Consider the following 11,648-nt stretch of genomic DNA (forward strand, 5'->3'; position numbering starts at 1 on the left):
AACAATTACAAAAAGTATAGCTATGGATAGATATTATTGTTGTCTTATATATTTTTCCTAACTCTTTTAATGGGTTAGAAAATTACGTGTAAAATAACATCAAATTTAGAATTAAAAATAATTGCATAGACTTTGAAATTGCAAGTCTTCACAAAATTTATATAAAGACAAATTAAACTTCAATTTTTCCATGCTTTCGGTAAAATGTGACATGATATATTGTATTGTAGGTTTAATTCTAGTTAGACATTTCTAATAGTGTGCTAGTCATTGCAGGTTTAACTCCACTTAGACATTTATAATAACTTTTATAAATTATTGCACATTTTCTTCCATTATATTATGACCCAAAAAAACTCCTCACACACTGCACTGTGGGAATTATTGGATGGCAACAACCACCACTTACTCTCCCAAATTCCTTATATAAACAATAGTGGATGCTTCTGTCTTTCACACTTCACATCTAAGAATAAGCTGATCACAGTTCAGGATCTCTCTTACACTCTTATTTCATACCACCACAAATATAATGACTACTTCTTTTCTGGAACCATTTTATGCACTTCTCCTGCTTCTCATACTTGCTGCAGCAGCACCCATTCTGGGATTCCACAATGGCTCAGAAATAAAGTGCATCGAGAGGGAGAGACAGGCACTCCTCAACTTCAAACATGGCCTCATAGATGACAATGGGGGCATGCTGCCTACGTGGAGGGATGACGAGAACAGTAGAGATTGTTGCAAATGGAAAGGTATTCGTTGCGACCATATAACAGGTCATGTAACCATCCTTCGTCTCCCTGGTTCTTATGCACAATATTTGAGAGGTGCAATCAATATCAGTTCATTGTTTCCATTGCAAAATATTCAACATTTGGATCTCAGCTACAATCTTTTTGAAGGGAGTGAGATCCCACAACTCATGGGCTCACTTACCAACTTAAGATATCTCAATCTCTCCTATTCTTATATTAATGGCAGCATTCCTACCCAACTTGGAAGCCTTACACACTTAAGGTGTCTGGATTTAAGTCACAATTATTTTCTCCATGGAGATATCCCTTATCAACTTGCAAACCTGTCACAGTTGAGGTATCTTGATATTAGTAGAAATTCATTTTCTGGAACACTCCCTTTCCATGCTGGAAATCTTCCTTTCTTGCACACTTTTAGAGTTGATGGCAATCTTGAAGTCAAACCTAAGGATGCACAATGGCTCTCTAATCTCCATTCCCTAAAAAATCCTGCCCTGTATTATTTACAAAATCTTGACTGGTTACAAACGATTACTTTTCCAAATTTAAAAGAGTTGAGGCTAGTTCACTGTTCTCTTTCAGATACCCACTACAAAAAAATTATCTTTTAGTGGAGGTTTTTTTTTCAATCCGCGGGGGTTTTCGCCCTCCGCAAATTAATTTGCGGGGGTTTTTCAAACCTCTATAGTTAGAGTTGCCACAAATTATTTGCAGAGGTTTTTGACAACCCCTGGTATCCGAGTTATATTGCAGAGGTTGTTTTGTGGAGGGTTTTAACCTCTTCTATTGGTCACTATTATTTTGTGGAGGTTTAAAACCTCCTTTATTTTGTAATTACTCACTCACATACATTTATAATTTATTAATTTAATGAAATTGTTTTTATAATAAAAATAAATAAAATATAAAAATTCATAAAGTACACAAAAATTAACTAAAATTAATTTCATTGATGATTTGATAAAATATTGACAATTACAATGTAAATATAAAAATAGAAAATACATCATGTCCAGAAAAAAGTAACATAATGTTCTAAATATAAAAAACTTGGTTCGGAAAACGAATTTTCTTCTTTCACATTAATCCTATTTGTTGTTGCTCCAAATGCTTGCAGCTTTGAATCCAGTAGACTAATATATAAAGTTCATCACCTATAAAAAAAAAATTGCAATTATAATGCATCATAATTTTGAACAAGTGCATAAATTCACTGGCATGTCATTTTCCACAGCAAAATTCTAGTTCAATAACCTTCAAATATGACAGTAATTATTGTCTATGAAATATCTGCATTATATAGGTCATTATAATTGATATTATAGTACACCGTAAAAAAATTAACAATTTGACAAAGCATTAGTTAATATTCGATGTACCATGTTCACTATCTCTGTCAATGTGTGAACTTGAACTTGAATTGCTCAAATGACCAAGGGCCTAGTTAAAAGAAAAGAATATATACAAGTTATATTCAAGCATGATGCAAATAGAAACCACATTACGCAAAAAGTAGTGTTCTTATAATTCAAAACATGAATAACTAGTCTTGTTTATAACTTTGTTATTGAACTTCCCTTCGGGAATGAATTTAATAATATTTTTCCAAGGAAAAAAGATAGCAGACTAATTATATTCTGCTAAAAAAAACCTAACCATTTTAATGAAAAGGATAAATCCAATTCTACATACCAATTTATAAAGAGAAATTAAGAAGAATGTCACAAATTAGCATAGCTCCTGTATTCCTTATTCTACCATCCTGTAATGAAGAAAGATTAAGATGTAAGAGTATTTGTACCTCTTCTTTTGTACACAGCAGAATTAATATCAGTTTCCTCATGATGGTAAAATATGCTAAAGAAAATCAACTAAATATGATAAACGGAGACAATATCATGAGGGAAATTTACAAATATGATAAACTTAGCTGAAGCAGTATGTGACTTGTCCTCATTATTCTCTAGTTTTGACACAACTCATTTGCCTCTTCCCTGCGAGTAGAAAGATAGAGTTACAATCTGAGATAATAAAAAAACAATCGTTTAATCCATATTGTACCTTCAAGAAAAGTGAAGCATAATAAAAGTGGTGTTAAAAGGTATCTTATCCAGAGGCAATGGAATCGGCTACAAGGCTTCTTAATAACTGAAAATCATGTAGAATGTGATATTTTTGGGACAAACATGTAAAAGAGGGATCAATTTCTTCTCTTTTAAATTCCAACTCAATATAATAACATGCCAAGTTATGCCAACCTGATTTTGGAACACAACAATTTATTATTAAGCAATAACCGCTTTATCCATGAAGGCTTCTCATATTCTCCAGTTAATTATGTTTTCCATTGTGAAATTGTTGAGTCCAATGCATTTAAAGAGGTTAATGCCAAATTATTTCCTTCATCCTGTAACAGATAACCTAAAACAATTTGAATGTCGTTGCATTTTCTCTCTAGCAAAATATGGTAATTATAATCAAAACACCTCCGTTAACAAATAAAGCATAACAATATAACTACAGTTATAGATACTTAAGCAACCAACAATTTTTTTTAAAATCAAAACATCAGAGACACTTCTTGTTCTAGATAATCTAAATCAAGCAAGACAAAGCAAAACTAAAATGTAAACTAAAAGTGGCAAACTTATTATGTAATAGTGAGAAGGCTAAAGTGAAGTGCATTCCCTCAATTTAAAGGTGGGAATGCAAATTTTGGTCACAGATTAGCACACTTTCGAAAGATAATCAAATTCCAAAACACTATTCAGCCTAGGAATTTCATCAAACAAGTAATGGGCAGCAAAAACATCCCCAGTCACAAAATACATCACCATCAAATTATTACCCACAATAAACTTTCAGATGATCAATAAACCTATGTAAATATAAGGGTTTCGTGAAGTTACCAGATTATTTCACAGAACCAACACCCTCGCCCTTACAATGCCCGTTAGAGCCAACAACTCTAACACCGAAGTCATGAGCCCAACGCGTCTTCAGGGTCGAACACCCCAACCACTTCAACGACCTTCCACCACCATGCCTTCACCGCCTACCACTCCACTTGGACAGTTGAAAACTTTTTGATCGAAGTAAGGAAACCTTGAACTATTTCTAGGGTTCTGAAATAAAATTTGTGAGTGAAACTATTTTGTATGAAAACGCGAGACGAAATCGCTGAGAGAGATAGATGAGAGGGAAACTGAAAATGAAACAGAGGAGGGAAATGAAAACTTTAATATTTACGGAGGTCTTAAACCTCTCTACAAAAATATTAAACCCCCTGTTATTATTGTCATTCTAGAGGACTTACAAGATTATCCTAAACTATATTAATTTGCGGAGAATTTTTAAAACCTTCCCAAAATACCCTCCACTAAATGGTAATTTTTTTGTAGTGCCATATTCATTCTCTGTTTTATTCACCTTCCAACTTTTCCAGTTCTCTTATGATCCTCGACCTTTCTTATAATATGCTCACATCCTCAACATTTCAATTATTGTCTAACTTTAGCCTTAATCTTCAAGAGCTTTATCTTTCTCATAATGACCTTGTTTTGTCATCTCCACTCCACTCAACCTTTCCTTCTCTTGTGACCCTTGACCTTTCCTATAATAATATGACATCATTTGAAGCTACTTCCATCTTAGCTTCAAAACTTCAAAATCTTTATTTGCGAAACTGTAGTCTCAGGGATGATAATTTTCTCATCTCAGCTACTACAATTGCGAATTCTTCATCTTCTCTTGCCTCGCTTGATCTCTCCTCAAATCTGTTGAAATCATCATCCATATTTTCTTGGCTCTTCAACTCCACTACCAATCTTCGTACACTTCAACTTCATGATAACATGTTGGAAGGTCCCATTCGAAATGAATTTGGAAAAGTGATGAACTCCCTTCAAGTTCTTGATCTCTCCGATAACAAACTTCAAGGTGCCATTCCATCTTCCTTTGGGAACATATGCACATTGGAGAGTTTAATCCTCTTCAAGAACAAGCTGAGCGGAAAATTTTCTAGCTTCTTTCAGAATTCATCATGGTGCAACAAGCACGTGTTTCAGATTTTGGATTTATCCTTTAACAACATTACAGGAACATTACCTAAAAGCATTGGATTGCTATCTGAGTTGGAGTACTTGTTATTGGATGGAAATTGCTTGGAGGGTGACGTCACTGAATCCCATCTTTCCAGTTTTTCCAAATTAAGGTACTTATCTTTGTCAAATAACTCATTGTCTGTAAAATTTGTCCCTACTTGGGTTCCACCTTTCCAGTTACAAAATTTGGGACTAAGATCTTGCAAGTTGGGTCCTAGTTTTCCTAGTTGGCTCCATACTCAAAGTTCGTTAAATTACCTGGATATTTCCGACAATGGGCTTAATTACGTACCAGATTGGGTTTGGAACAACTTGCAAAATATTGGAATGTTGGATATGTCTCACAACAATCTCAGTGGTCCAATTCCTAATATATCATTGAAGCTTCACTATACACCATCTGTAATGCTAAATTCAAATCAGTTTGAAGGCAAAATTCCATCATTTTTACTACAAGCGTTTGATTTGGGGCTTTCTAACAACAAATTTTCAGATTTGTTTTCATTCATATGTAACCAAGGCAACTCCGAAATGTGGATTTTAGATTTGTCAAACAATCAATTGAAGGGACAGCTCCCTGACTGTTGGACATCTGTTGATTGGTTAGGGTATCTTGATTTAAGCAACAATCAATTGTCAGGAAGGATTCCTTTGTCTATGGGCAGCCTTGTTGAATTGAAAGTCTTGGTTTTACGAAACAATAACCTGACAGGTGAATTAGCTTCGACTTTGAAGAATTGCAGCAATTTAATTATGTTGGATGTGGCTAAAAATATGTTGTCCGGCCCCATACCATCATGGATTGGAAAAATTATGCAACAGTTGATAATCTTGAACATGCGAGAGAATCACTTTTATGGGAATCTTCCCATTGAACTCTGTTATTTGAAGTATATTCAATTATTGGATCTTTCGAATAATATGTTATCAAAAGGAATTCCATCATGCTTAAAGGAATTGACTGCCATGTCTAAAAAGGGCATCCACACACGTGGCACTCTAAATCGTATGTATTTCATATATATCCCTTATATTAAAATTTATGACTATTTTTTTAAGGTAGAGTATCCCTTTGACATAAGCTTGATATGGAAAGGTGTGGAACAGAGGTTCAAGAATCCAGAGTTAATTAAGGGCATTGATCTTTCAAGTAATAAGTTAACGGGTGAAATACCAAAAGAGATTGGATATTTGGCTGGGTTAGTTTCTTTGAACTTATCAAGAAATAATCTGAGCGGGAAAATTCTGTAAGGAACAAGGCAATAAAGGAAAGAATAAAGGAGAGAAAAATAGACACAGAGAATTTAACGTGGTTCGGCGTACAATGTGTATGTCTACGTCCACGACTACACTAGGAAGTATTTGTATTTTTGGTGTATCTTAAAGCTTTACATAGAGTCTCTTATATAGTAAAATAGAGAACCACATCTCACTATTCTAAGCGATGTGGGACTAAATCAAGCACCATAATTCTAACAATTCTCCCACTTGGGGTTTGATTTACATTACCACCTAGTGTAGTGCCTTCATCATCAATTTTCTCGAAGGCCAGTTGAGGCAATGCAAAGCCTCAACTTAGTTGTTGTGACAGTCTTGGTTAACATATCAGCTGGATTCTCTGCACCTGGAATCTTCAACAAAATCAAATCTCCATCATTTATCAAGTTTCTGATAAAATGATACTTCAATTCAATGTGTTTGCATCTGGAGTGAAGAATTGGATTTTTAGCAAGACAAATGGCACTTTGACTATCACTGAACAATGAAGGTTCATCTTGCCCTTTTCCTAATTCTTTTAGAAGATTCTTCAACCATATCATCTCTTTTGCTGTTTCTGAGATAGCTATATATTCAGCTTCAGTGGTTGAAAGGGAGACTCTTCCTTGAAGTTTGGACTTCCAACTGATAGATGTGCCACCCAACGTAAAAATATAACCTGTTGTGCTCTTTCTACCATCCAAATCACCTCCCAAATCTGCATCAGAAAACCCCTGTAAAGTGAGATTACTTCTTTTAAAGGACAAATGCATTTTTGAAGTGCCCTTCAAATATCTCAATATCCACTTCACGCCTTCCCAATGCTCCTTTCCGGGATTGGATAGAAACCTGCTCACAACTCCCACTGCATGTGCTATATCAGGTATGGTGCCAACCATAGCATACATCAAGCTCCCTACTGCAGATGCATATGGCACTTTAGACATGTGATTTTCTTCTTCCTCTGTCTGAGAAGATTGCCTTTTTGAGAACTTTAAGTGAGTTCCCAAAGGTGTATTCCTGGTTTTAGCATTTCCAACATTGAACCTGCTAAGCAATTTTTCAATATATTTTTCCTGAGATAAATTTAGAATACCTTTAGATCTATCCCTGGAAATTCTCATACCAAGAATTTGCTTGGCTGGACCAAGATCCTTCATTTCAAAATTTTCTGACAATTGTTTCTTCAACCTGTCAATTTCTGCCATATTAGCACCAGCAATCAACATGTTATCAACATACAAGGCAAGAATGATATAACTATCAACATATTTCTTCACATAACAACAATGATCTTCTTCACATCTGTGAAATCCTGAGTTTCTCATAAACTCATTAAACTTCTTATACCATTGTCGCGGTGCTTGTTTCAATCCATACAAACTTTTATGAAGCTTGCATACAAGATTCTCTTTGCCTTGTACTTCAAAACCTTTTGGTTGTGCCATAAAGATTTCTTCCTCAAGATCTCCATGTAGGAATGCAGTTTTCACATCTAACTGCTCCAGATGAAGATTTTCTGCAGCTACTATACTCAAGATAACTCTGATGGTAGTCATCTTGACAACAGGAGAGAAAATTTATGTGAAGTCAATTCCTTGTCTCTGTTGGAACCCTTTCACTACGAGTCTGGCCTTATATCGTTTGCTGCCATCTAGTTCTTCTTTTAACCGATAGACCCACCTGTTTTGCAAAACCTTCTTTCCTTCTGGAAGCTTGGTTAAAGACCATGTCTTATTCTTCTGAAGAGACTTTATCTCATCTTCCATTGCTAGCTCCCACTTAATAGATTCACCTCCCTGCATAGCCTCAGCAAAATGCTCTGGCTCACCAGCATCAGTCAACAACAAGTAATGCAATGAAGGGGAGTACCTTTGTGGTGCTACAATGGTTCTGCTAGACCTTCTAGTCGGTAATTCAGGAGTTACTGACTCTACTATCTGTTCAGGTTCTGACCCAAACTCTGACTCGGGCTCTGACTCAGGCTCTACTTCTGTATTCTGCCTTCTGTTGGCTACATCACTTTCTGAAACTTCTTCTAATGATACCTGCTCTGGCTTTTTATTTGCATTTGCAAATTCTGCAGTCCTGTCCTTATAGAACATGTTTTCATTAAAAGTAACATTTCTACTTCTGATAATTTTCTTGTTTTGGTCATCCCAAAACCTGTAGCCATAGATGTCAGATCCATAGCCAATGAAATAGCATCGCTTTGCCTTAGGGTCCAATTTATCTCTACTATTAGAGTTCAACAAAATATATGAAGCACAACCAAAAACTTTCAGATGTGAAAGGTTTACCTCATTTCCAGACCATACTTCTTCAGGTAACTGATAGCCTAAAGGAACTGATGGTCCTCTGTTTATGAGATAGGCTGCTGTGCTTATTGCATCTGCCCAAAATACCTTGGGTAATCCTGACTGGATTCTCATACATCTTGCTCTCTCATTCAAGGTTCTATTCATTCTTTCTGCCACACCGTTTTGTTCTGGTGTTCCTGGAACCGTCTTGATCATTCTGATCCCATTCTCAGAACAAAACTCCTTGAATTGATTACTGTCATATTTTCCACCATTATCAGACTTCAAACATTTAATCTTTAAACCTGTTTGAGTCTCAACCTCCTGTTTCCACCTTTTAAACACAGAAAACACATCAGATTTATTTTTAAGAAAATAAACCCATACCTTTCTTGTAGAGTCATCAATGAAGGTTACGTAATACTGTGAACCTCCAAGAGATTTCACTGGAGCTGGCCCCCAAACATCTGTATGCACTAGTGCTAGTCTTTCAACTTTAGACGACTTACTTGTTTTGGAGAAGCTAACCTTTTTCTGCTTTCCAAAGATACAATGTTCGCAAGGTCCAACGTCAACATGCTTCAAGTCAGGTATTTTACCTTTTGAGACCATGAGCTTCATTCCTTTCTCACTCATATGCCCAAGTCTCTGATGCCACAAAGAGGAACTGTTGCCAACTTCTGCAACTGATATCATATCCTCATCTGCAATCATGTAAAGAGATCCTCGCTTCTTTCCACGAGCAACAACAAGATTACCTTTCATTACTTTCCAGTGTCCATCTCCAAAGGTGGTGTAATGCCCCTCATCATCCAACTGCCCTATAGATATTAAGTTTCTCTTTAAGGCTGGAATATGTCTGACATTCTTCAAAGTCCACACACTTCCATTAGAGGTTCTGATATTAATATCACCTCTTCCTATAATATCAAGAGATTTTCCATCTGCAAGGTAGACCTTCCCAAACTTTCCTGGAACATAGTTAGATAATAGTTCTAAAGAAGGTGTAGTATGAAATGACGCACCTGAGTCCATAATCCATGAATCAATAGAATTATCTAGACTACATAATAATGCATCTTCAATTTCATCAGTTGCTGCATTTGTTGATTGATCACTATCTTGCCTCTTGTTGTTGTTGTTCTTCCTTGGAGCCCTACATTGATTTGTAAAGTGACCCCTTTTCTGACAATTCCAACAAGTGATATCATTCCGGTATTTTGGTTTTGATTTCTCTCTAGACTTTGATCTGCCTCGGCCTTGATTACGACCTTTCTGGCTACTTCTTCCTCTAGTTTCAGTACTCAATGCTGAACCGGAACTAGAACTGGAAGATTCCCCTGAACTTTTCTTGCGAACATCTTCGCTTAAGATCAAGTCACGGATGTTATCAAGCTTCAACTTACTATTACTTGCAGAATTACTAACTGCAGTAACAGTTGCACTCCAACTTTCCGGAAGAGATGATAATAAAATTAATGCTTTCACCTCATCATCAAATGTTATCTGCACTGATGTCAACTGCGCAATAATTGTATTGAATTCACTAATATGATTAGTAATCGAGTTACCTTCACCCATTTTTAGGTTGACTAGCTTGCGAATCAAATACACTTTATTGGCTGCAGATGGCTTCTCATACATATTTGACAATGCCTTCATCAAATCTACGGTTGTGTTCTCGTTCATGATGTTGAACGCAACATTCTTGGCTAATGTCAACCGGATCACACCGAGTGTCTGCCGATCTAACAAATCCCATTTCGCATGCTCCATGTCATTTGGCTTCTACCCTGTTAAGGGTAGATACAACTTCTTCTGATACAGGTAGTCCTCTATCTGCATCTTCCAGAACCCGAAGTCACTGCCATCAAACTTCTCAATCCTCACCTTCCCTTCTTCCAATGCCATTGCTCTTGCTGCTTTGACGAAAGCTCCTGCTGCCTTTGACCAAAGCTCCTGCTGCGGCTTTTGACCAAAGCTCCCACTACTTCTCTAAACTGAGATCCCCAAGAAGAAAAAATAGAAACCAAATCTTTTCTGATGTGGAAGATCAGACAATGCTGCAACCACAGAGCATACTAAGAAAAATGGCTCTTGATACCAATTGTAAGGAACAAGGCAATAAAGGAAAGAATAAAGGAGAGAAAAATAGACACAGAGAATTTAACGTGGTTCGGCGTACAATGTGTATGCCTACGTCCACGACTACACTAGGAAGTATTTGTATTTTTGGTGTATCTTAAAGCTTTACATAGAGTCTCTTATATAGTAAAATAGAGAACCACATCTCACTATTCTAAGCGATGTGGGACTAAATCAAGCACCATAATTCTAACAAATTCCTTCAGAGATAGGAAATTTAAGTTCACTGGAATCCTTGACTTATCAAGAAATCAAATCAGTGGAGAAATTCCGCTTCCTCTGTCCGAAATTGACTATCTAGGCAAATTAGACTTGTCACACAATTTTCTTTCTGGAAGGATCCCATCAGGAAGACATTTTGAAACCTTCGATGCATCTAGTTTTGAAGGAAATATGTATCTTTGTGGTGAGCAACTTAACAAAAGTTGTTATGGAGACGGAGATCAAACAACAGGAAAACTTTCGGAAGCGGAAGCAATAAATGATGATGAAGATAGTGTTTTCTACGAGGCATTGTACATGAGCATGGGGATTGGATACTTGACTGGATTTTGGGGCTTATTAGGACCAATACTACTTTGGAGTTCTTGGAAAAATGCTTATCTGGACTTCTTAAACAGATTGACAATCGGTATGTATGAACAATGTGGCAAGTGTAGGTGACCTAATTGCAGGAAAAAGGTATGTTGATCAAATATATTTGCTTCACAAAGAAAGCAGAATACATATTTTGAACAAAAAACTGTAATTAAATATAATCTAATTATTAGGAGTAGTATTATATTTGTTCATCTAGTTTAGCAATTTTAGTAATTACCCTTACTATAAATAATACTTATTGCTTTAAGGCAAGTGTATTACAGAGGGGGAAAAAAAAATACATTTCATGACTGAATCTTATGTTTCATAATTCAATGATGAAATATTTATTTGTATCTAATCATGTAACATATTTTCTCAGATGATATTTTTATTTTAAAGAATATTGAATTTTCGTAACTATGATTTTTTAAAATGCTTAAGTTTTATTTGTTTGGTATAAAATATTGTTAAATATTTAATTTATTATCATATTAAATGATTTA

The 11,648-nt window shown here is 35.7% G+C and overlaps 1 protein-coding gene across 1 annotated transcript; it reads left to right on the forward strand.

The window, feature by feature from the left end:
• Window positions 1–481: 481 nt before the first annotated feature.
• Window positions 482–11,226, forward strand: LOC114180801 (receptor-like protein EIX2). Its single transcript, XM_028067090.1, has 3 exons — window positions 482–1,368; window positions 4,204–6,108; window positions 10,770–11,226. The coding sequence occupies exons 1-3, from the start codon at window positions 533–535 to the stop codon at window positions 11,224–11,226; spliced, it is 3,198 nt and encodes a 1,065-aa protein (XP_027922891.1). The 5' UTR covers window positions 482–532.
• The last annotated feature ends 422 nt before the right edge of the window (window positions 11,227–11,648 follow it).

This window comes from Vigna unguiculata, chromosome 4, assembly GCF_004118075.2.
Source record: "Vigna unguiculata cultivar IT97K-499-35 chromosome 4, ASM411807v1, whole genome shotgun sequence".
NCBI classification, from domain to species: Eukaryota; Viridiplantae; Streptophyta; class Magnoliopsida; order Fabales; family Fabaceae; genus Vigna; species Vigna unguiculata.